This window comes from Gracilinanus agilis, chromosome 3 (assembly GCF_016433145.1).
Source record: "Gracilinanus agilis isolate LMUSP501 chromosome 3, AgileGrace, whole genome shotgun sequence".
NCBI lineage: Eukaryota > Metazoa > Chordata > Mammalia > Didelphimorphia > Didelphidae > Gracilinanus > Gracilinanus agilis.
Genome location: NC_058132.1, coordinates 318,354,611 through 318,381,247, shown reverse-complemented (window position 1 = coordinate 318,381,247; position 26,637 = coordinate 318,354,611). Strand labels below are relative to the sequence as shown.

General features: G+C 41.0%; 1 protein-coding gene across 15 annotated transcripts in view; it reads left to right on the top strand.

Moving 5' to 3' along the window:
- BIN1 (bridging integrator 1) overlaps nucleotides 1-26,637 on the top strand; it is a 147,744-nt gene that overhangs the window by 50,898 nt on the left and 70,209 nt on the right. For all 15 annotated transcript variants that reach the window (XM_044669946.1, XM_044669949.1, XM_044669947.1 and 12 more), the window contains exon 2: nucleotides 24,185-24,265. In XM_044669946.1, the coding sequence (XP_044525881.1) occupies nucleotides 24,185-24,265 (81 nt within the window). The remainder of the gene's footprint in view (nucleotides 1-24,184; nucleotides 24,266-26,637) is intronic.

Here is a 26,637-nt window from a genome sequence, read left to right as displayed (position 1 = left end):
TTTGCCTCAGTTTCCTCACCTGTAAGATGAGCTAGAGAAGGAAATGGAAAACCATTCTAGTATCTCTGCCAAGAAGACCCCAAATTAAGTAATGAAGAGACTGAATGAAATGGAAATGACTGAACAGCAACATGTGCCACACTGAGCAAGACATGTACCTTGGATTTTTCATTCTTTTCAAGGATCGTGCACATGGAGGAGCACATGAATGTAGCAGACTACAATCTCTACTTGCTGTTTCCTAGGGACTTTTCCATGTCTATCCTATTCCCAGATCTTCTAAGAGTTCTGAGAAAGCAGGAAAGGGAGATAAGTAGTGAGACTGGGGTCTGACACAGGAATAGGACACGGGGTCCTAAAGCAGGCAGGGCTCATTCTCTCATCCTGCCCCTGAGTAAGAATCCTGGAATATGTGTTGTTTGTTGTAGTTTTCTTCTCATGATTCCTTTATTCAGATTTAATATTGAAAAAGTGGAATTAGGTAGAAGTTACAAAAAATCAGGAATATAAGGAAAAGTATCTTGAGGATTAGAGCTGCTCATCCATGGTATGGCCTGACTTGTCACTGTAAGTGCTGTTTGAATTGCCATCCTTTTGCCTGGGGTGTAGGGATTCTTCTGGGATGGAAAGTTAGACCTAAATGATATATAAAAGCTTTTCTAAAAGTCTGTTTGACTAAATTGGTTTAAAATGAGGTATTTTACATTGAATCAAGGAATTCAAGTCCTAATTCTGGGTGGCCTTTAAAAAGTCACTTTACTTCTGGGCCTCAGTTTCCCCACCTAGAAAATACATTCTTTAGTTTTTATCCATCTGTCACAGACCACTGCTCTAGCCCCAGGCGCTTGGTTTCCATGTGTGTGGGCCCCCGGGGCAGTACGTGGGAGGCTGTGACTTTCTGTTGTACTTTCTTGCACAAGCTGTTCTGGAAGGCAGACACTTCCTGGGGGACTGGTGTTTGGGGAAAGGGGAGGGGGTGCTGAGTAGAGTTGGACCAGGCCCCAAACCTTGGGTGGGGCAGGGGCAAGATTTCAGGCTTTGCATTTTATGATTCTGGTCCCAGAGTACTCTGTCTGAGAATAGACCTCACACTTGCTCCTGAGGGACAGGTGGTGTGGTTCATCATTCCTGGCTTTTCTCAGCCTTTGACAGACAGTGATACATAGGAACCTACTGGCCTTTGGGCAGCCTCTCTTGACAGTTCTGGACAGGTGCTTTAGCACAGAGTGGCCTGAGAGTGCATGTGCCTTTTAAAAACAGACTGTGTAGGAGACACTGATATGCAAGCACAGACACACCCTAAAGCCCACCCTGGGGAGAATTAGAAACCGGGGGAAAAGCAGGACTCCCTGGTTGATCTGGAACCTGATTCTCCGAGAAGGTCATAGGATCATGGATTTAAAACTGAATTCATTGTCTTTCTCTCCAAACCCACCCTTGTTCTGAATGTCCCAATTCCTGTCAAGGGCATCTCCCCTCCTCTTAGGCTTTGAAACCTTGGGGTTATCCTTGACTCCTCACTGACACTCATCCACATATCAAAACTGGTGTCAAATCTTGGCATTGCCAACTTCACAACCTCTCTCCTCACTCCAGTGGCTTCACCACACTAGTTCATGCCCTCATCACCTCCTGCCTGCGCTATTTCTAATTGGTCTCTCAACCTCAAGTCTCTCTTCAGTCCAAAGCATTTGCCACTTAGCTGCCAGAGTGATTTTTCTAAATCTATGTCAGCCTTCCTGCTCAGTAAATTCCAATACTTCCTGTTAACCTCCAGGATCAAATATAAAGTCATCTCTTAGAAATTGTATTTGTATTTCTTAAATATAACATTTTTTTCCAATTACATGAAATAACAATTTTAACATTCATTTTCTAAAATTTTGGGTTCTGAATTATTCTTCTCTCTCTGTCTAGTCCTTTTCTTGCTTCCTGAGATGATAAACAATTTTGCTTTCACGCAAAACATTTCTATATTGGTTATGTTTCATATATAAAGAAGATTCACATAAAACAAAATAAAGCCATGAAGAAAATAAAGTGAAAAATAGTATGTTTTGATCTACATTCAGACACTATCAGTTCTTTCTCTGGAGGTGTATAGCATTTTTCCATCATGAGTTCTTTGGAATTGTCTTGGATCTGTGCTGCCTCATTTTATATAGACTTGTGCTGCCTCATTTTATATTATACTTCCTTTTCTTATTCCTAGAAGTCTTTCACTCCTTATTCCCATCCCGTTGATCTAAGTTAATATATTATAAACATCATCATTAACCAGAGCCACATATTGAGAACATGCTTCCTCTCCCAGTTTCTCTAGCTTCCCTCAAGATTAGCTCACATCCCACCTTCTGCAGGAGGCCTTTTCTCATTCTTGTTCCTCCTTTCCCCAAGCTGTAGTGCCTTCCTCTTTGATACTATCTTCTCTACCACTTTATTTACATGTTGTTCTCCCATTAGAATATGAGTTCTATAAAGGCAGGATCTGTTTTTGTCTTCCTTTGTATCCTAATAATAATAATAATAATAATAATAATAATAACAATAATAATAATAATAAATGTTTGTTTGTTGACTGAAGGTATAGACCAGTGATTCCCAAAGTGGGTGCCACCGCCCCCTGGTGGGTGCTGCAGCGATCCAGGGGAGCAGTGATGGCCACAGGTGCATTTATCTTTCCTATTAATTGCTATTAAAATAAAAAATATAATTTCCAGGGGGCTAAGTAATATTTTTTCTGGAAAGGGGGCAGTAGGCCAAAAAAGTTTCGGAGCTACTGGTATAGACCTATAATTTTGTAGATGAGGAATGTGTACCTTAGAAAAGTAAAGTGACTTGTCCAAGATCACATAAATAATAGTAAATGGCCAAGCCCTCCTCAGACTCCAAGCACAGGGTTCTTTCCACTATATACCAGACTGAATCTTCTTACTGAGGTCTTTGTTCCTTGTCACTGCTCTTGTCAACTTATATGCTTATAGATGTCAGGAACCTTCTTTTAGGCTGGTAAAAGCCAATGGTAAAAGAGGTCTTTCTATGCTTAAATCACATAACTTTCCCTGCATAGATTATAAAAGCCTGACTTTTATAGGAGGGAGGGAAAGGCAAAAGATGTGTTTCTATTCATCTGGTGTGTCTTATTTTAATTATAGTTGGCTGGAGGACCTGCTGGATGTAAGAGAAGTCATTGAACCACAGTTCTCTGCCTCCAAGTTGACCTGGGTAGTCAGGGAGGAAGTAAGTCCAAGGGCTTCTTTTGGTTACCCATTCTCTTATCTAGTCATTTTCTGATATCTAACAAATATTCCATTTGTAATGACAGCTTCTTTTCCAGGCAGTCTAGATATATGGCTGATATAGAATAGATGCCAAGTGCCACCTGAGCAGTGTAGACTGCAAGTCCTAGAGGAGGAAGGAGGGAAGAATTCATTAAAGCTATGAGAAGCTAAGAGAATGGGAGAGACCATGAATAGAGCTGCTGGTCCAGGAAGGGAGTATATGGGATCCATCCTGGAGAAGTGGGCCAACTAAAACATTTTGCAAATTTAAGGACTCACTCTGCCAGTATCTTAACCAATGAGTCAGACCACTGATTTTTTTCCTCCAAGACTTTCTGGGCTGGGGTTGGGAGAACCATTGATGGAAAATACCAAGGCATTATTATGGACAATGGAGCTGGTACTTTCTCAGGACTCACCAGTATTCTTAGCCTTGAAGTCTCTCCTTATCTGTCCCTGTCTTCCTTTCCCCCATTTTTGTTCTCTTCACGCTTTCCTTTCAGTAGGTGTCTGGTCTATGTCACCAGTTGCCCCCTTCTCTCTTTGTCCTCTGCTAGTGATCCAAACCTAAAAAAAAATCCTCAAAAATAAAACCATTAGGAATGCTAATCCCATCTGGTGGAGTGATGCCCTAGGGACAGCAGAGGGAGCAGGTTGGTGTGTACTCTTCTCACATCTGCTATTCCTTACTTAGTGACTGGGAGTCCAGGTTCTAGTACTAGATTTTCTGTTAATGATCTTTGTGATTTCCAGCAAATCATTATTTCTTTTTGGGGCTCAGTTTCCTGATCTATTAAGTGAAGAAGTCATCTCTACAGAATTTCATCCAGATCTAGGAATAATTCCCCTGACTACCCCATCGACATCCCAATTCTCCTACTTTGTTTCAGACATTCTACTTCTCCCATTAGAATGGAAACTCTTCAAGGTCAGGAACCTTTTGCTTCGATTTGTACCCTCAGTGCTTATACAGTGCCTGAGACATAATATGTGCATAATGAATGCTTATTAATTTGATTTGGTTTAGCACAGTGGCTGGAATATAGTAATTATTTAATAAATGCTTGTTGACTCAGGATTAGTTTCTTGGACCCTCCAGTACAGGATTCTGACATCCACTGGCCAAATTGTAAAGTGTTTTGGGCTTCCTTTCTCCAGGCTCCCATATCTTTTGTCTCTTTTTGATACCCTTGCTGTCAGACAACTGGAGGAGTTAGAAATGAAATTTAGCCCCACATATTTGTAAAGCACTGAGCTAGGAGATGCAAAATTTAGAGAAGACACTCCCATGGTACTCCACTAGGGTTGTGTTACAAATTGGCAAATAGTTGTAGGATCTATGATGATTATATTACATAATAAATGCTAGGTGAAGCCTGACCAACAAGGAAGCAACAGAGGAAGCTTCTTGGAAGAGATGAAATATGATTAAAGCTTTAAAGAATAGGGACTGAAGCGGTTCAGGGCAATAGGGAACTATGTAAACAAAGGCACAGGAGGCTAGTCCCATTTGGCTGGAGTATAGGGTACAGAGTACCTGGAGTATAGAGTACTATGAGTTAAGGCAGAAAGTTGGAGGGTCTGAGGTTCTAGAGGGCTTTGAACGCCAGGCAATTCAATTGGTAAACAATAAGAAGTCTAAAGATTTTTGAGCAGGGAAGTGACATCAGATCTATGCAAAAGAAATAGATTTAATTACACAACCTCATCAAAACTTTCTGTAATTTCTCTTCAATATACTATCCAGCCCCATCTTTCATCTTTCTTTCTACTACCTCTGTTCTTCTTTCAGTCTCTCTTCCATGTGTTTCTTAGCCCTTTCCCCTTTTGAGAGGTCCATCTTCCCTCCATCCTCCATCTTTCCTTCTGTAAAATCTCCTTTGAGGCTCCATTTGCCTTCCTTGTGAAAGCTTCTTTTGCTATTCTTAGCCTAAATCCTTCACTTGAACTCTTCTGGCACTGTAGCCCTTGGTGGGGGCATTTAGCTTCTCCTTACTGCCTTCAGTTACCTTTATATTAGAGGACCTGCAAGTATGTGTGTGCCATCTCCCCAGCTAGTGTAAACGCAGTGAGGACAGGGACCTGGTGTCTATTGTCCCAGCATGCCATTTTGCAATAATGTTATTTTTAATTGAAAATTCCCATTTAATTAATTAATTTAGAATATTTCCCATGGTTACATGATTCATGCTCCCCTCCAACCAACTCCCCCTTCCCCTCTCCCCAGCTAACTCAAAATTCCATTGGGTTTTACATGTGTAAATTTTTATATGATCAAGACCTATTTCTATATTATTAGTATTTGCACTAGAATGATCATTTAGAGCAGTGATGGGCAAACTACGGCCGCCAGGCCAGATGCAGCCCTTCTCCTTCATAATCTTTCAGTCATTAATAGAGCTTGGTATCACAAAAAATACGGGGATTTTGTAAAATGTATTGTTATTTTTTTAAATTTTAAACACTTATTAATATTTATATTTTAGAAAAGTTAACATGGTTACATGATTTATGCTCTTACTTTCCCCTTCACACCCCCCCCCCCACCTCCCCTCTCCCCTGGCCGATATGCATTTCCATTGGTTTTAACATGTGTCATTAATCAAGACCTATTTCCAAATTGTTGATAGTTGCATTGGTGTGGTAGTTTCGATCCCCAGTCATGTCCTCATCAACCCATGTGTTCAAGCAGTTGATTTTCTTCTATGTTTCCACTCCTGCTGTTCTTCCTCTGAATGTGGGTAGCATTCTTTTCCATAAATCCCTCAGAATTGTCCTGGGTCATTGCATTGCTGCTAGTACAGAAGTCCATTACATGTATTGTTATTTTTAATAAATTATGTTGTCCCCCCTAAAGTTTTTTTCCTTTCCTCTGGCCCCTTTAAAAAGTTTGCCCATCAATGGTTTAGAGTCTACATCCCCAATCATATTCCCATTTAACCATGTGTTCAAGCAGTTGTTTTTCCTCTGTGTTTCTATTCCCACAGTTCTTCCTCTGAATGTGGATAGTATTCTTTCTCATAAGTCCCTCAGAATTGTCCTGGATCATGCAATAATGTTATTAATAATACTACATCATGCCCCATTTATTCTGGTGAAATAATATTACCCACAACTGATCGCCCACACTTAACATTGGTTTTATGGAACTGACTGCCCCCTGTAATGTTGTTTTGCTTATCCTTTTTTTCCCCCCCAGAAAATGCTAAGGAGCTTTTTTTTTGAAAACTGAAAAGCTTTTAAGATCCATAAGAAGACTTATCTAATGATAGAAGTTTTGGCACATATCTGTGGAGACTTTTGGGAGGCTGACTGAGTTTCATTGCCTACTGGTACATCTGGAATTCCTGTTTTAGGGGACAAAACATTTTATTCTTTAATTAACAACAAGGATAGAAATGTAAATACCTTTGAAAGAAGAAACATAATGTCTTGGAACTTTACTTAATTGCCATTAACAATGTTTGTATGGTGTTAAGTTTATAGAACTTAAAACACTTTGTCTATGAAGACTCAGTGCAGTAGATAAAGTATTAACTTTATTTTAAAAAAAAACTCTTACCTTCCATCTTGGAATTGATACTGTGTTAATTAAGGGTTAGGTGATGTGTGACTTGCCCAGGGTCACACAGCTAGGAAGTGTCTGAAACCCTATTTGAACCTAGGATCACCTGAACCTAGGCCTGGCTCTCAATCCACTGAGCTGCTTAGCTGTCCCCTTATCAATCCTATTTTACAGAAGAGGAAATTGAGGTGTCTTGCTCTAGGCCTTATTAGTAGTAACTATAGCAGGTGGAACTTGAAATGGAGTCTTTTGACTGACCAGTTTTCTTTATGGCACATTTCCATTTAGCTTTCTCATTCTTTCCTGAGAGATTTAGCTGAGCAGATAGAAAAGAGGAGAGGATGAAGAGACTTTGAAGGCAGCAAAAAAAAAGTGTCTGCTGCTGATTAGGGAAAGGGGTTCAGAAAAAAAAGGAATGCTGGGCATATTACTTCTTCACAGTTTTGCCAAGGATGCTCTGAGCATAAGGAAATTATTCTCCAGGGAAACGTACTTTGTTTTCCTGTCTAGAGTGTTCTGGGATTGATCATTTGAAACTGATTTGAAATCAATCATTTGTGAGGAAGTTTCCCCTTTTTTCCCTCAAACCATTTATTCTCCTTCTGAAACAGAATCTTTACCGCCAAGATCTAAAGGGGATTGGGGGAAATGTTGGTGATATTTGTTATGCTCTCATCTTTGAACCTGGAGGGAGGAGGTGAGTGAGATTTCAAAGTCAGTCCTAGAAAATTTTAAGTCAACCCAGCTTATTTATAGAGAGAAAGATGACCAGGCTCTGACTTGCCATTTGAGAGATGGGAATGGGATTAGCAGAGACTTTCTATTTGCTCTTTGACCACTTCCCGAAAGAAAAGATGAGTATAGCCAGATTTATATATCCTACAGGGAAGCCTGTAGGCAGAGAGGCAGCCCCCCAGAGTTCAGTCCTGTGGCTGACTCAGCCCTTAGCGGCCTCAGAGAACAATAGGCTTCTGTGCTGAGCTGGGGGCTGATGACTTTATTCATATCAGCAAATTTGTTCCCTCAAACCCCCTCCTCCCCACCCAAGGGGATACTCTGGCAGATCCTGATAATGAAATTCTTTGGCTTCCAAAGGGGATGAGACCAGGGAACTAGCATGGAAGCTCAAGTCTTTTTAATGTCTAGTCCTTCCCTCCTGATTTGTGAATTCCCCCCCCCCCCCTTAACCTCCACAAGCATCATGAACTTTGTGATGAGGGTGAGGTGGTCTCTGTGGCTATCTTGTGAGATCTGTGAGGGAGAAACTAGGGGAAGAGACCCCTTGACTCAGGAAGGGACCAGACTCAATTTCACAAGTAAGGAAAAGGGTCTCCTTCCAGTTAATTACTGTGTGGGCCACACAATGAGGTGGAGAAATGAAAAGACACTCTCCAAGCTAAAAGCAGAAACTGGAAAAAGATGGAGAAATCAAGGAAGAAAAGAACTGGAAAAAACCAAACCAAAACCAAACCAAACAGAAGATGAGAAATAGTTAGAGATGGGGGTAGGGAAGGAAGGAAGCTAATCCTTTGCATCCAGTTAGAATTATGGGAAATAGCTGCAGGCTTTCTTTTCTACATTTGCCAGTGAGAGTATGCATCTGACCTTATCAGAGAATCTTAGGACATTAAAGAGTTAGAAGGGATCTTATGTTCTGCTTCTCAGAATAATGTTTGTGAGAGCACAAAATAAAATATATAGGATTTCAAAGGAAACAAGTTACATTGAAATCTTTGTCAAAACACTAAAAAACAAAACAAAACAAATTCCTGGACAATAGGCTAAGAGCCCCTGATCTAGTCCAAGCCTTTCTTTTTCAGATAAGGAACCCAAGGAATGGCAAGAATAGGGAAGTGATAGAATTAGTCAGAGATGGGATATGAACTCAAGTTTTCTGACTCTCCAGTCCATTATACTTTCTCTTCTAAGTTGTGCTCTTTAAATATGTGTGTGTGTGTGAAATGTTTGATACATCTGTGAAAGAGTATTTGGGGGTTGCATTTTTATGTGGGAGACAGGGCTATATTGATACAGCATGGTAGATGGATTCCTGGATCCCAGGTCAAGGAGACCTGGAATCCAGTAGCAGTCTTGCCATTAAATTGCTGTGGGACGTTGGGTAAGAAAATTCTGTTTCTCTCTGCTTCCTCTTCTGTAAAACAATGCTATAATACCATCTCTGACTATCTGCCTCATGGGGCCACTGTGAAGAGCCAGTGAAATGTAATGCAAAGAAAAAATGGCCCAAAATGCTACACAAATGCCTTATTCATGTGGGAGAATGTGTGTGTTTGTGTGCACTATTGTGCCTGGGTAAAAGTGTCATATAGTTTTCTCTGTCCTTTTCTGAGTAAAATGTTGTCTTTGGCTCTCTCCTGAGCTTGATGCTTTAAAATTTATCTTTCTCTAAAAAGCCATTTTGTTGCCGCTGGCTCTTTTTGGAGGTTTTAAGGCAAAAATCTGATGATCATCAAATCATGCTGCCCCTGAAGAGGGGAGATTTATTAGTTTCCTGGTGGGGAGCTCCTTGGCCATATGTTTTTGTTTTTTTCTCTCTCAGTTGAGTTCACTGGGCCAGATCTTAGGCTCTTTTCCAACAAGAAGTTTCATCTTTTTCTTTTCTTTATTCTACCCTTGAAGTTAAGGCTGTTACAGGCTCTGTAAAGCAGAGGGAGACTTGAAACTTTATAAGGGGAAGCTGATTCTCTTTCCCAATTTTCCAGCCTCTAGTTCCATTTCCCCGTCTCTCTTCTGAATTTTCTTCATTGACTGCCAGTGCTAGACTTAGGGTTTGACTTATATCTAGGCCAGGGATTCTTAATTTGAATTAAGATTGTGATAGATTGTGGATAGATTCCTGGGTGGGGGAGGAGGGCTATGAAATTGGATGGGAAAAAATTGCATCTATTTCAATACAATTGTTTTTCTTTCTTATCCTATTCATTTCATTTTATGCATTTATAAGTTTTTTCCGAGAGGAGGTCCATAAAATTGACTAGTCTGTCAAAGGAGGTATATGTTTACTATCCTGATCTAGGGGAATAGCCATCACTATGTCTGTGAATTGAGAGAGGCCAAGAGATCATCTTCATTCTCTTGTTCCCAAAGCATTGCTTCCTTACTATACTTGCAATCACACAATGAGAGAGTCATTCCTTTGGGTTAAAAGATGCTCCAGCCTAAGACCTATGCAGAGGAATAATTCATCAAGTCCCTGGCTCTTTAGTGTAAATGTAAATGTAAAAAATATAAATGTAAAAAAAAGATACCTTGGAACCGTTGAGTTTTGACCATAAAAGGAGAGGGTTGTAAAAGGAAAGCAGATGAAAACTGTTCTCAGAATCCTTTATCGTATGCCAGAATGTTCATAGTTAATTTTGTTGAGAGGAGGGAGATGGGATAGCCTGGGTTAATAGAATAGGGACTAGCTGGGGACCTTCCTAGAATCATTGTCCTAGATCTCTACTTATCTCTAGCTTACTTCAATCTGGGTTGATTTCTCTCTAAGATGGAACCCAGGAGGCCAGAAAAACTGGGATCATTTGGGGTCTGGGCCATATCCCTCCTTTTTCCAAATCTACCTGGTCAGGACTGAATGTAGAGGGAAACTAATCTAGCCCCTCTTAAAGGAAGAGTATTGGTTTCCCTTGCCCTTCTCTCTATATCTAATGTGTCACCAAGAATTTCTTTTAAAATGTCTTATCCATATCTTCCTTTGTATTCCCTTTGTCAACCCTAAGAATGCCATTGGAAAATGAAGGACAAACAGTACTAGCAGACCAACCCCAAGAAAAACTATTATCCCCTCATAGCAAGAGTTTGCTAATTGATCTCCTTGTCTCTAGTCTCTCTTCTCTGGGATCATACTTGTTGCCAGATGATTCCTACATGATCCCCTTTCCTGCTCATAAACCTTCCAAAGGCTATATCAGTAAGTAAGCCGACAAGCTTTTGTTAATTTTGTCCCAAAAATAAAATTAAAAAATATGTCTCATTCTTCATACTTAGGCTTTCATCTCTCTGCAGGAGATTCTTTGTCATTCTGTCCTTATTTTGGTAGTCAGAGCTTGTATGTTTTTTCAAATTTAGAATTAGAATCCAAGCCAGCCCCTTCCTTATTAGCTGGGTAATCCTGGTAAAGTTACTTAACGTTCTCTCAACCTCATTTTCTTTATTTGTGAAGGGGGGATAACAAATAGCATCTACCTGACAGGATTGCTGGGAGGATCAAATTCAACAATTCATGTTAAGTGCTCTGCAAACCTTAAAGTGCTACATTAATGTTACTTGCAATTAATGTCATCATTATCATTTTCACTTTCCATCTCTTGCTACTTTCTGTGCTGTTTTACCCCCAACATCTCTTGTATTTCTCTCTTTTTTTTTTTTGTTATTCACTCATTTTTGGTCCTGCCAACTCTTCATGACTCCATTTTGGGTTTTCTTGACAAAGATACTGGAGTGGTTTGCCATTTCCTTCTCCAGTTCATTTTACAGATGAGGAAATTGAGGCAAACAAGATTAAGTGACTTGCTTGGGGCTGCACAGCTAGTAAGTATCTGAAGTCAGTAAGTCAGTTCTTCCTGACTCTAGGCCTGGCTCTCTACCTGGAAGCTTTTTTTTTTCCTCACACCCATCCTCTTCACTCTTGTCACTTGGCCTCTGCTTTAGCTTGAGCCATCATTTTCTCTCACCTGAACTAGAGCAATAGTCTCTAGTCTCTAGCCATTCCATTCCTGAAATGCCCTGCCTTTTCCTCTCTGCTTTTGGAATCTTGGCTTCCTTCAAGTCTCAACTCAGGAGCTAGTTCATCTGTGAAATCTTCCCTGATTTCCTCCAATTGTTAGTACCCTCTTGCTCTTTGATTTTCTTCCTGCTCTAATTACTTGTGTTCATGTTGAATACCCTTATTCAATAGAAGGTAAGCCACTTGAGGACAGGAATTATTAGGGTCTTTTTTTTTATCTGTACTCCCAGAGCCTAGCACATAGCAAGTGCATATTAAATATTTGCTGAGCTGTATGTCCCTAAGAGCTTCTGTTCAGTGGGATTCAGAAAAATATTTTTTAGATTAAAAAGGCAAATGCAATGAGAGGATAATTTCAGTTTTGGTCTCTGAATTTTAGAAAAATATAGACTGAACAGGTAAAACTCCCCCCTCGTCCCTTCCTTATTTTCAATTTATCCTCCCCTCTCCCGTAGGGGGTGCAGATTCACTTCATCCTCCACAAATGGGCCTCTTACTCTTATTTTGGTGAACTTGAGAAGAGGAGAGAGAAGGGGTAGGTCAGATGGGAGCTGGCAAGAAACAGAAGCTGGGTCTGAGTTGGTATAAGAGTGCCAGGGCTTTTAAAACAGATTGAGCAACATGCTTGCAGCCATGCCATTGAACTAGAGCCTGAGGTCTAGGTTAGATATGGGGACTGAGGTTCTGGGAAAGACAAGACCCATTGTTACTTTGGTTCTTCTGGGGCTATGGAGCAGTAACAGCTATTGAACTGACTGTAATAGGAAATGGTCTTCTGCTAGGGGCCAAATGTTCAGATTGTTTCCTTTAGAGCAAAGGGGAGACCTGGACAAATCTCATCAGTAATCTGCCCTGTACCAACTTGGCACATTTGGAAGACTTTCCAGCACCTTACAATATGGAGTGAGGCTGGTCTTCTCACTGTTGCACTCTCTCCTACATTGAGTCAGTCTCATTTTGGGTTCCCTGTTTGTTCTACCTTGGTGCCTTCTTCAGATCCTTTATACTCTTCAAGGCTAGCTTAATTTTTGCGTCATTTAGGGAGACTTCTTTGAATATAATAGCATGCTTTTTTTTTTTTAAAGAAAGAAGACTCATTGATACCTTTTTAAAAAAAAATCATAGTAATTTCTAGATATAGTCCCACCCAAACAAATGCTTACCTTTTGTCTTAGAATCGATACTAAGTATTGATTCCAAGGCAGAAGAGCAGTAAGGGCTAGGCAGTTGGGGTTAAGTGACTTATCCACGGTCACACAGCTAGGAAGGATTTGAGGCTAGATTTGAACCTAGGACCTCCTGTCTCCAGGCCTTGACTATATCCACTGGTCCATCTAGCTGCTTGTGTTTTTGTGTAACCTTTTGTTGTGTTTTTAAAAATCATTGAGGGGCAGCTAGGTGGTTCAGTGGATAGAGAGCCAGACTATAATTCCTGGGCAAGTCACCTAATCCTAATTGTCTAGCCCTTATCACTCTTCTGCTTTGGAACTAATACTTAAATATCAAGATGGTAGGTAAAAAAAAAAATCATCAGTAACTTTTGCTTTTATATCACTTTAACTTCCCAGTTTTCCCTCTTTAACTTCTCCATTTCCCTTTCCCATCCAGAGGGCTATTCTTTATAACCAAAAAAAAAAAAAAAAAAAAAAAAAAGAAAAAAGAAAAAAAGGAAAGGGAAAAAAACAGCTCAGCAAAACCAACCAGTTAAATAAATGTGACAGTATATAGTAGTATTCTCTCTCTCTCTACCTCTGCAAAGAAAGGAGGAAGGTGAATTCTCTCTCTTAAAAATTAAATTTTTAAAATTTTGTCTTCCTCCAACCTCTTATGTACTTAAAGGAAAAAAGAGAAAGAAAACCCTTGTAAGGAAAACAAATCCCCCATATTGTCCCTGTCTGAAAACTTATGTCTCCTTTGCCACCTTGAATCGGAGGCTGGGTAGCATTCATGTTTCATAATCAGTCCTCTGGAATCCTGAATTAATCAGACCTAAAGTCTTTCAGAGTCATTTGTCTTTATAATATGTTGTTAGTCATATAAACTGGTCTCTTATTTCTACTTACTACCCAACATCAGACCTTACAAGTCTTACGCAGTTTATTCAAAATCATCTCTTTTGTCATTTTTTATGGAACAATCATATTCCATTACTTTCCCATACCCTCATTTGTATGGAAGTGATATATCATGTCTTATTTTCAAGGTCAGGCTTGAGCATTATAATTACACAGTGTACAGCATTTTTTAGTTCTTTCCATTCAAGTTGCTGTAATAATTTTCTACATTCAGCATGTTTCACTTTGTATCAGTTCATAAAAGTTTTTCCCTGGCTCCCTATAGTCATATTCATTGTTTCACACGATAAGAAGATATTATTTCACATTCTTGTTTTACTGTATTTTCAGTGGACTTTTCCTACCTCTGAATTCCTACCACATTTAATTTCTGTACAATGCTTTGATCTTTTTCATATAACTGTCTTTTTCTTCTTGATTAGATTATAAACTGTTTTCTATTGTGGTCACACAATGATGCTCAACAAAGGGAGCAGTTGGGCCACTCAGATGCCACCCAGCATTGGGAGAGGGATGCCACAGAGTGGTTTATTATAAGTCTGGAAATATTTGCCTGTCCAAGAGGGATGAGATCATAATCATCAGAGCAGATACAATCTGTACTAGCTACAATTTAGCTAGAATATCATGGAATCCTCAGCTGTACTCTGAGAGAATATAAGCTCCTTGAGAGAATATAAGCTCCTTGAGGTCAGGAACTATTTTATTTTTGTCTTTGTATCTACAACACCTAACATAATGCTTGGAACATAGTAGGAGCTTATGCTTTTAAATTTTGATTGCCAGAGCCCTTATCATTTATTCATCTTCGAGGACAGACCACCCCTAGCCCATTCCCATAGACAAGGCACTAGATAATTTGATTTAAATGAAAAAATATTGGCCTGAAATCAAGAAATGTTTGTTCTTTTCTGAAGTCTTATAGAAATTCACTTGTGTGACTTTGAACAAGTCTCTTTCCTTTCTAGACCTTGTTTTGTCATTTGTCAAATGATGGGGTTGAACTAGGCTGCTCACCCACACTGTTTCTGCAAAGACCTAAATTTTCTACTAGGGACCACTGCCCTCTAGAGTTTATGTGGCTCTCTGGGGCTGAGGGGGTAAAACAAGACTGCAAAAATGGAGGCAGGAGTGGGAGATTTAGGCCTCAGTCAGAAGGGGTGCAAGGATGATCATTAAGTGTAGGCTGGCTATGAAGGAAGCAGGGTTTAGATACATGAAATAGTTGAAAAAATAAAAACAAAATAAACAGTACAAGTGAGGAGGTCTCTTTATTTTTCTCTTGATTCCTTTTGCTAGTTTAATTTTCAGCCTTTCCAGATTGATCTTCTGTCCTTTCAGTATTTTCTTGGCTAGTTTCTAGGTTTGTCATAAAGTCCCTCACTGATCTGGTGTGGAAGAGAACAAGGAGAGTCTAGATAATTGAAAGTCACCGATACTTCAGTAGTTTTTCTTCCTCTGATCTTCAACAATTCACTATAACTGTTGAGGAATAACAAATCTTCTTACTCAGTGACATCTACCCCCTTCCAGCTTTGAAAATTCAATGGTATTTGTAAAATTACATAGCTTTACATAGCCTTAGAAAATCAGACTTAAGTCTGAGAGAGTCAGAAGTTTTATGAATATCACAGGAGTTTCAAAGTTGAAAGGGACTTTAGAAATCATTGAAGCCAACTCCCATCATTTTACTGATGAGGAAACTGAGTTCCATTTGTCCAGGACTTTGAAATGCTTCTATTTACATTATTTCACTGGCTCCTCATGATAGCCTCATGATATGAAGTGGACAGGCAAGGCTAATAATGGCTATGCTCATTTTCCAGCTGAGGAAACAAGACATTCAGAAAGTTTCTTGTCCAACATCCTCTAGAACTCTAGTGGCAGATCCAGGAATAGAACCCAGATTTCCCAACTCCTAGCCTATAGAGTATAAGCCCTGCCTCCCATAAAAACTCAGTCTCTGATACAAGTTCGGAGATGTGCTACCAGTTCAGAGCATGTATACATCTCAGGTTTAGTAGAAAATGTAATAGGTCAGTAAGTCAAGAAACTTGGGTTCAAATCCCAGCTCTACTACATTTGAGATTTCGGAGCATTGGGTGCCACTTTATTCATGTGGGTCTTAATTTTTTCATCTATAAAAGGAGAGGCTTGGATTAGAGCAGGGGTATTTAACCTTTTTTTGTATCATGGATCCCTTTGGCAGCCTGGTGAAATCTATGGACATCTTCTCAGGATAATTGTTTATCTTTATAATTGAAGTCAATTGAAGTCAATGAAGATTGGGGGGAGCTTGGTGGTACAGTGGGTAGAATTCCAGGCCTGGCTTCAGAAAGTCTTATTTTCCTGAGTTCAGTTCCACCCTGAGATACTTGCTAGCTTTGTGACCCTGAGCATGTCACTCAAACCTGGTTACCTCAGTTTCCTCGTCTATAAAATGAGCTGGAGAAGGAAAGGACAAACCACTTCAGTATCTCTGCCAAGAAAACCCCCAAAATGGGGTTACGAAGAGTTGAGCACTACTAAAAATTACTCACAGCAAGAGCTTAGTGAAAATAAAGATTTAATTCTTTTCTCCATCCAAGGTCACAGACCCCCTGAAAATGATCCCATGTTAAGAAACCCTGATCTCTATATCTATCTATAGGATCTATATGCCCACGATCCAATGATTCTCTAAGGTTGAAATGGCTTGGCCAAGGTTAGATGTGGTGTAGCAATTGAAGAGAATGTTACATTTGGAGCCAGAGGACTTTGGCTAGAATCCTGATCCCACTTACTTAATTGGTGGGAAGTGACCTTGGGCAAGTCATTCAGATACTCCGGACTGATGTCTTGTCAGCTATAAAAATGAGAGAATTAGGACAAGATGATCTCTTGAGGTCCCTCAAGAGATAAGACTAGAACCGAAGTCTCCTGACTTTGAGCTCAGACTTTTAATTACGGTGGCTAGTGCATATTAGGCACTCAGTATGTCTTCTGAATGAATGTCTGCTCATAGGTTCCTCTTTGTTTTTGAGTGGATGGATGGGGTGTGCACAAGTTGGGCAGTGTTTGTCAGTCTCTGTCTGAATATGCACCATTGGGTTTCTGTGGTCCCCTCAGACCACAGACCTGGGTGAGATAATATCCTTTTCCTGGGGAGAGAGCTGTCATAATTATTCATCAGTAGATGACAGGATGAGCCTAGAGTTTAGCTGTTTTATTCTCTGCCTCCAAAGTCACAAGTCATTTGGAGAGAGGATGCTAAAGATGCTACAGGTTAGTGGCTTTCTCTGGGGACCCCAGGGATTGTTCCCCACCCCCCAAGTGCCTACGTTTATTTTGAGGGGTGGACAGGGAAAGAATCTTTATGAATTATTTGAAAATGAGTGGATGTCAGTAGTTTTATGTAATGTATGTAATGGGTACCTAAGAGTGGATGGTTTAGGACCGATTGCCTCTTTGCTGGGTTGCCATTCCCAAGAGCTAGGTGCTTGAGGTGTTTTTTTCTTAGCAGCTGATTAGAAGGGTAGTGTCATTTTCTGAGGTGTTGGCGAATTGGAGGGAAAGGGAGAGAATATGACCGGAAATGTCCCTGTTATTAGCACTTCCTCCCTCCTGAAATGACTTCCTATTATTTCAAATATGTTTAATAGTTAGTTACTTATGCACTTATCTATCCCATTTGAAGGCAGGGACTGTTTAATTTTTGTATTTGAATTCCTCTCTTGTCCTCTTGTCTCAATCCTTTGCACATTGTAGACATTTCATAAATGTTTATGCCATTGGATTGAATTGAATAAACGATACAGTGGATGGAACACTTGCTTTGGGGTAAGAAGACTTTAAGTTCAAGTCCCATTTCTGATTCCTATGTGACACTGGGCAAGTAATTTAATTGAACTACAAATGGATAAGGCACTGGACTTGGAGTCAGGAAGAGAAGATGAATTGATAAAATATTTATTTATTAATAAAAAATAATCCTTACCTTTTTGTCTTGAATCAATGATAAGTATTGGTTTCAAGGCAGAAATGCAGTAAGGTTTAGGCAATGGAGGTTAAGTGACTTGTCCAGGGTGACACAGCTAGGAAGTGTCTGAGCCAGATTTCAACCTAGGACCTCCTGGCTTCAGGTCTGGCTCTCTATCCACCAAGCCACCCAGCTGCCCTCGATAAAGTATTTATTAAGAGATTATTGCATGTCAGGCACACAATACAAATACTTTTGGGACAGCCTGTATAAATAAGGAAGACAGCCGCTCTCTGTCTTCAGAGAACTTATATAATTGAATGAGGGGAGACAAAACATCGAAGACTTGGTGGGGGAGGAAGGAAGAAGGATGCCAACAGCAGTGAAAAGACTGCTAGGAGGTGGAGTTGGAAGCCTAGGTCTTAGCAAGATAAGGCAAAAAATCAGTTATCAGAGATCTCTGAGAGGGGCTTCCTGGTTGAAGATGCTAAGAGAATAGGGCTGGCAAGAGAGTAAAGTTGTGGTGAGGAGCTGTCCAGGAAGTGGCTTGGATTGAACCACAGTGGACTTAGAATTAAGAGGTAGTTGTTTGTGTCTGATTCTTCGAGGCTCCATTTGGAGTTTCCTTGGCAAGATTCTGTAGTGGTTGGCCATTTCCTTCTCCAGCTTTTTTTTTTTTTTTTTTTTTTTTTTTTTTTTTTAACAGATGAGGAAACTGAGACAAGCAGTTAAGTGACTTGCTCAAGGTAATACAGCTAGTGCGTGTCTGAAGTCAGATTTGAACTCGGGAAGATGAATCTTCCCCATTCCTGGCCCAGCCCTCTGTCCACTTAGTTGCCCTAGAATTAAGATGATCCGAGTCAAAATCCTATGATAAACACTTACTAGCTGTGTGGCCTGGGTCAGTCATTTAACCCTTCTGCAGCTCAGGTTCCTCACATATAAATGAGGGAGTCGGTTGGACCCAAAGGCTTTCGAGGTTCCAAACCTGTGGTCTTTCCTCCTGCCTGTTTCACCAGTCGTGAGATGAAGGGGTTGGACTAGATGACTGTAGAGGTCCCTTCCAGCCCTTCATCTGTGATCCCATGAATTGAATGAGGCAGCATTTTGAGTACTTTCTGAATTCAGAGCTCAGCGTCAGTGGCACCACAGAGGCTAGACGGGAGAAACAGAAAGCCCCAGAATCCTCTTAGGAAGGCTACAAGGAGATGCAGTCATTTATCAAAGTCAGTGTGTGGCCAGGGAGGAGTCTCAGCATTCCAGTTTCTGTCAAAACCAATTGCAGTCTGCTTCTCCTCTGACCAGTAAATCCTCAGGGTTCGAGGAAGTGTCTCCTAGCCAGGGGCTGTGCGGGACAGAAGAGACATCTGGGGCTCAGCCTGTGGGGCTCAGCCAGCCTGGGAGGTTTGGGAAGGAACACCAAGCCTGTGCCCGGTGTGGGGAGAGCCTCCAGGAATCCCCCAGTCTTTATTGGATGAAGAAGCAGAAGAACAAAGAGAGCCAGCCACTGGTCCTGCTAAGGGCTTAGCTACTCCTGGGGCATTTCCATTGCCCTTGCAACGAACAGCCTCAGGCATTTATTTCTCGGGGAGGGGGAGCTTTTCCTGTTTTTTCAGCTTGGTCTACCGTGTGGGATCCCATACGTGTGCCTTTGCATGTACTTGGACCGTGTTTCTTCTGCTGCCAGAGCATCTGCCATCCGAGCGAGCCCTGATCTCTCCTGACAGGCCCGTTTGGAGGGATGGTCAAGAAGAGCTGTAGGCTGGTGAGGAGGAATGTGGCTCGGGCAGCAACCTAGATAAAGCAGCCCTCCCCCTCTGAACCAGGGGGTGGGCTCACAGAAAATGGCTTAGACAGCTTTTCTTTTAGCAGCTGGAGAGGAAGGAGAAGGGTCAGAGGTCAGAGATGGTCTTCTCTGTTGGGAACATTGTGCCAGGGGCCTGGAGGATGTAAAAGGTTAAATGAGGTCCTGGCCCTCAAGGGGCTAAGTTGGGGAGATTGGGACTCACAGGCTTCAAAGGACGCCTTAATTAATTCTTAATTTGTTGTTCTGTTGTTTCAGTTTCAGTTTCAGTTCAGTTTTGACTCTTCATGGACCCCTTTTGGGGTTTTTTTGGCAGAGATGAACAGCTAAAGAAAAGTTGGTTTCTACTACACCTTATAAGACAAATAGAATAAGCCACAGTTGTTTTGCTAATTTGTCTAAAACCTTTTGGGGAACTTTGATATTTAAAATAGAATCTTTTCAAAAGACTATTTTTGTGCTAAAACACAAGGTAATAAAGCAACTTTTATATAATTAAAAAAAAAAGTGGTTTGCCATTTCCTTCTCCAGTTCATTTTACAGATGAGGAAACTGTGGCAAACAGGGTTAAATGATTTACCCAGGATTACACAGCTAGGAGTTGGAGATCATATTTGAACTCAGGAAGATGAGTCTTTCTGACTCTGGGTTTGGCACTCTACTCTATTTACTGTGCCATTTTGCTGCCCTAAGTAAGAATATAAAGTAGTATGGACTAAGTAAGGGCAGTGAGTGGTATGGCCCACTCCTGATGTGGATAGTATAGTATGGCCTGAGAAAGGATGACCTCCTTATTTTAGGTAAAGATACTCTAGTAAGGTGGCCTCCTATAGACTTCCCAGAGATTGGAGGTCTAATTTAGGGTCTGTGGAGAAAAAATGCCCTCAGAGTGAACATTTATTAAGTGTTAAATGTGTGTCACCTCTAGGAGGAAGAAGAGGGGAGGGAAAGAGACAGAGAGAACTTGGTTTAGTGGAATGAACCCCAGATTGGGAGTTAATGACCTCTGCAATTCAATTTAGCAAGAATTTATTTAGTGTTTGCTGAATTCAGAAGTCTGGACTTAAATCTGTGTCAGATAACAAAGTTTAGATAACAACAAAGTCCATTTCATCTTTCTGGCCTCTAATTTCCCTATCTATACAATAGAGAGGATAAATGATCTATTTCTTTTATGTCCTTTTTCCTCAAGTAGCAGAGACCATTAAATGAAAGAGGCCCATGGAAGATCTCTTTTTTTTTTTTCCTTCAGAAAACAATCTGTGCTGATAAAATGAGATAGTGGAAGATCTGGGTTATATAGATGTTTGGTGTTATTTGGGAAACAGAAAATCATTTGATATCATCAGGCTTCCCAAAACAATATATAAACATAAAGCCTGGGTTTAATGTATTGAAAAGAACACTGAACTAGAAATCCTAGCCATTACTCTGTTCTAAAAGGGCTTTGGTGATCTAAGACAAGCTACTTAATTAACCTTTTTAGGCCTCAATTTCCTCGCCTCATCAAAAACCTCTTTTGATGCTGATAAGGGCTGGGTGCTGAAAGAGATAAGGTATATGTTTTACTCTACATATACATACATATGTACATATATGTCAAACAATTCAGATATAGCTGTTTCTTTTTTTTAATTTTGATTTTGAATATTTTCCCATAGTTACATGATTCATGTTCTTTCCTTCTACCCTAAACTCCGCCATGTCCCTGTAACTGACACACAATTCCACTGGGTTTTACTTGCATCATTGATCAAGACCTAATTCCATATTATTGATAGTTGGACTAGTTATCGTTTAGTGTCTACATCCCCAATAATATCCCCATCAGCCCATGTGTTCAAGCAGTTGTTTTTCTTCTGATATATCTATTTCTTACCTATCTACAAAAAGATACAAATATAGATATCAGTTTTTCCATTTATATCTCTACTATCTATCTATCTATCTATATCTATCTATCTATCCATCCATCCATCTATTCATCCTCATCTCTCTGCCTGTCTATTTCTGTGTTTGTCTGCCCACTTGTCTATCTCTCCATCTCTCTCTCTCTCTCTTTCTCTCTCTCTCTCTCTCTCTCTCTTTCTCTCTCTCTCTCTCATCTCATCTCATTTCATCTCATCTCATCTCATCTCATCTCATCTCATCTCATCTCTCTGTCTGCCTGCCTACCTACCTACCTACCGGCCTGTCTTTCTGTCTGTCCACCTGCCTGTCTATCATTTTGTTGCCCTGGAAGAGCTGAGACATCAGTTGAGTAGAGACAGTACATGCACATAGATAGATGTGCATTTAGGCCAAATGCTAAGTAAGATGCAGACAGTAAATGCTCTTGGAGATCAGAAGAAGGAGATATTACTGTGGGTTGGAATAGCCAAGGGAGACTTCATGGAGGAGGTGGAACTTGAATTGGATTATTACAGGTAGGCATGAGATAGAGAGAAGCAGGGATAACATTATAGGGAGGAGGAATGAGAAAAGCAAAGACACAGAGATGGGATTACCTATTACATATAGATTCTGCTTATTATACTCTTAGATCAGTTCGTATAGAGTTTCCAGTGTTTCTCTGAATTGTTCATATTCGTCATTTCTTATAGCACAGTAATATCCTATTTTATTCATCAGATTAAATTAAGCCACAATTTTTGGAGTGTTTGGTGTAGTAGGGGGTTGGTGGTGACAGCAGGGAAGCCTGTTCTTTAGTGAAATCAGCGGCAGAGAGGGACTAATGATAGGAAATGTTCCTTTTTGAGGGGAGTTCAAGTGGATGATTAGGGGTGGTAGATAGAGTGTATGAGAGTCCGAGTGAGGCTGTGGCCTGAAGCCCAGCAGACCCTTTTAGACAGACAGTCTGTAGTAAATTTATCATGGTCTTTCTTTATCTGGAGCTCCTCTCAACACATACTCAGCCCAACTTTGAAAGCTAAGTGTGACTAAAGGTCCCTGAATGGGACATTTCTGTGGGGGGCAGGAAGGGTCTGGGGAGGAAGAAATGAGAATATAAAGCCAAGAATCCCTGCAAGTTTGGCAAGAGACACTCTTCCACTCCAGACGGAATCTTGGCAGTTCTGGAAGTATCATCATCTGGTGAGAATGGATTCACGTGGAGCAGGGAACATTCTAGCTTCTTTAAAAGAGTTTAATATTAATAATCCTTTGCATTTGTATAGCCATTTTACATGCTGTAAGGTGCTTTCCTGTCTAGTATCTCATTTGAGCCTCATTACCTCAAGGTTATTCTTATCCTCCTTTGTCACTTGCTTTCTTATCTTTCCAACCTAATTCTAATTATTCCTTTGCCCAGATGATCTCTCTGTTCTAGTCTAGTTCTTCTTCCTTATTTGCCTGAAGGTAATGGGACACTAGGAAGGTCCATTATGATCTGTTGAGGATGATGGGGGAAGGGTACTAGAAAATCCTAGGGGATTTGTGATTTCATCCAATCTGGATGGATCCAGGCCTGCCCATCCTGTAGAACTTTGGTCCATGGTCTCCTTGCAGTTTGCCACACATCAAGGAAGTCTTTATGGTCATTCCCCAGAGGTGTTTTGTAAATTTGCATTTTTGACATTTTTTGTTTTCATATCATTTTTATTTCCTAGCATATCAGTCTTCCCTCTTCTTTCTCAGAGAGACGTCTCTTATAACAAAAATGAAAAAAGAAAGAAAAAAACCCCAGCTCAACAAAGCTAGCCAACACATTAACCTTGGCGGACATTATGTGCAGTCTTCTACACCCATGGTTGTCAGCCTCCCAGATCTGTCTTTAACCACTTCCTTTGCTGGGTCCTGCTTTGAAAATGTCTTTGTTGGACTTTAAAATTTCCCCAACAGATGCATGCTACGTTGCAGAAGTCAATTGTCCATCTGCCTCTACCTCCCCCTGTCTCTCACAAAGCCCTCTTCTTCTGTTACTGTCTCTTTATTGTTTTTCTATCCCTTCTCTCACTCTTATCTTTCTTTGACCAAGAAACAGCTGAGGGCCACACAGCTGAGACTTAGAGAGGGAGAGAGACCCTTCTCAGAGGACAGAGAGAGAGAGTGTGTGTGTGTGTATGTTTGTCTGTGCATGTTGGAGATGGGGGGTGGGAGGGGGAAGGAAAGTGAGGAGGTTGCAACCACTTGGATTAAAAAAAATCTATATATCTATATCTATTTCTACATATATATCATGCCAAAGTCTGGGAAGTTCTCTTTTAGTCATAAAGGTGAAGAAATAAACTATGTGAGCAAATTCCAGCCCATCCATATTCTCTTCTGTGCCCTCATTGTCTCCTCAAATGTCTGTTTTTTCCTTCTCCCTCTCTCCCACTCAAGAGAGCTGACAGTCTGTGAAGAGAGAGATGGGGCTTTTTTTTGGGGGGGGGATCTTGCCCAGCCCTTAAGACTGAAGGGGTGATATCATGGACTTTACTGAAAAAGTCCTGGTCCAGTCTCATGGATTGTGATCCCTTTAGGCCTTTTCTCTGCCCAGGGAGCTGGTTGGTCAAGGGGTGAGCCAGTAGTCTCCAATGAAAGGGGGACTCCCTTGGGGACCAGTTTTGGCATCAACAGGCACATGGAAAACTGCTATACTTTGGGTTGAGGGGGAGCATGTTTCTTGTGGTTGGGAATTAGGGAAAGTGGTTGAGGAGAAAATAAGTGTAACTACCCTCTCTGGTTAAAGGACAGGACCTGGACTCCTAGTTTTTTTTTTATTTTTTTTTTATTTTTGGTGTAACATGCTCTTTCCATCTTTCTCTTTCTAGGTCCTCCAGAAGTTAGGGAAGGCAGATGAGACTAAGGATGAACAATTCGAGCAGTGTGTCCAGAACTTCAACAAACAGCTGGTAAGCTCATTTAAGCAAGCGACAGGACCTCACTGAGCACCTGCTCTGGGCTTAGCCCCATGCCAAGTGCTGTGAGAGGTACAAGAAAAAAAGGTATTGTGCTGTTAACTTCCTCCAAGGAGTTTACGTTAGCAGGGAGGCAAGCCATATGTGTATGAAACATAACTAAGAGGCAGTGTTGGAAGACAGTGTGGCTTCATGGATCGAGAGCTGACCCTTGAGATAAGGTGACCTGAGGTCAAGTCCAGCCTACTGGCCTGGTGACCTTATGGAGTGGCTAAGTGCCATTGGTATTTCTCTAAGTTTTGCAGAGAAGGTGTGGACCTGCCTTGGTAGGAGGAGTTTCCTCACCGAGGATCTCTCAGTAACCGTGAAATCACAGGTCTCCCTGCCAAAAAATGAGGTAAGGGATTAGGCAATATAATGTGAGTGTTGTATAAAGGATATTGAAAATAGGGGCTGTAGTAGTTTAGAGGAGGGAGCTATTTCCTTGGACAGGGGAGGTCTATGTGGAAGGGCTGAGTACCTAACTTTAATCTTGAAGAATAGAGAGGATTTAAATATTACTTTAAACCCAACACCTTCAAAACTGAATTTACAGTAGGAACAGAGATAGGGACTGAACCTGTAACTTCTTTCTTTAAAAAAACCTCTTACCTTCCATCCTAGAATCAACACTCTTTATTAGTTCTGTGTTAAAAGAGTAGTATGAGCTGGGGGGGGGGGGCGGTTTAAGTGACTTTTCCAGGGTCACACAACTAGAAAGTGTCTGAGGCCAGATTGGAGCCCAGGATTTCCCTTCTCTAGGCCTGGCTTTCTATCTACTGAGCCACCTAGCTGCCCCATGGTTCTATGAATTTACTGGGACTGGGAACTCCTAGGTGAGGAAAACTCCTCCTATCAATGCAAATCCACACCTTTTCTGCTATTTATCATCTTAAAGAATTGCCTCAAGGAGCAGCTAGTAATATATTGGATAGAGCACCTGGCCTGGAGTTGGGAGGACCTAGATTCAGATGTGTGGCCTCAGATACTTCCTAGCTGTGTGACTGGGTAAGTCACTTACCCTGATTGCCTAGGCCCTTGCTGTTCTTCTGTCTTAGAAATGATACTGAGACAAAAGGTAAGGGTTTGCAAAAAACAAAAAGAGTTGCTTTAGAGAGTTTTCAGGGAGGACTTAACTATTAATGCTTCACTCTTCAGACTTTGCCACCATGTCTTAGCAGTTTTCTCCCTTCACTCTTTGACCTCTTTCTCCTACTGGTGATTTCTTCCTAGAGCTTCCATTTTGAAGAAGGTACTAGACCATCACCATGCCCCACTTTTAGCTTCTCCCAATGGTGATTTCTTCCTGGAGCTTCCAATTTTTCAGGAAGGGGCTAGACCATCACCATGCCCCCCCTGCTAGCTTCTCCCAATGGTGATTTCTTCCTGGAGCTTCCAATTTTAAGGAAAGGGCTAGACCAGTGGTTCCCAAACTTTTTTGGACTACCGCCCCCTTTCCAGAAAAAGTATTACTTAGCCCCCTGGAAATTAATTTTTAAAAAATTTTAATAGCAATTAATAGGAAAGATAAATGTACCTGTGACCATCACCACCTTCCTGGATCACTGCAGCGTCCACTTAGGGAATCACTGGTCTAGACCATCACCATCCTTCCACCCCCCCCTCCTTCTAGCTTTTCCCACTGATGATTTCTTCCTGGAGCTTCCAATTTTGAGGAAGGGGCTAGACCATCACCATGTCCCCCTCTGCTAGCTTCTCCCAATGGCGATTTCTTCCTGGAGCTTCCAATTTTGAGGAAAGGGCTAGATCATCACCATGCCCCCTACTTGGCATTTATTTCGTTGTGAAATTTCTATTTCGAGGAAGGGTCCAGAAGAGCCCTTCTTCATTCTCTAGACTTCATCACTCTAACCCCAGGAGGTTACTTCCTGAGCTCTCTCCCTTCCTCCCCGAGCTCTTCAAAGCCTGTTGTTTTCCTCTGTTCAAATGCAGACTCTTCGAGGGCAAGAACTAGCTCTTTGCTTGTAACTGTATTCCTAGCAGTTAGCACAGTGCCCAGCACATCTTAAAAGAATTGAATAAACTCTTGTTTGAGTCTCCTTGTTTAGAGCAATAAGAGATTATGGGACTTGCCCGTGGTGGCACAACCAGAATGTGTCAGAAAGACCCAAGTCTCCCTATCTCTGAGGCCAGCTTTTGGTGCTGCCTCTTGGAACTTAACACCTTTCCCCTAAAAACTGACCTTTCTTCCAGCTTCCCTATTTCTGTTGATGATATCATATTCCTGGCCTTCCAGGTTCGAAGCCTCTTTGTCTTTGTCTCTTCTCTCTCTCCATCACCCCCCATATCTAACCAGTTGCCAAATT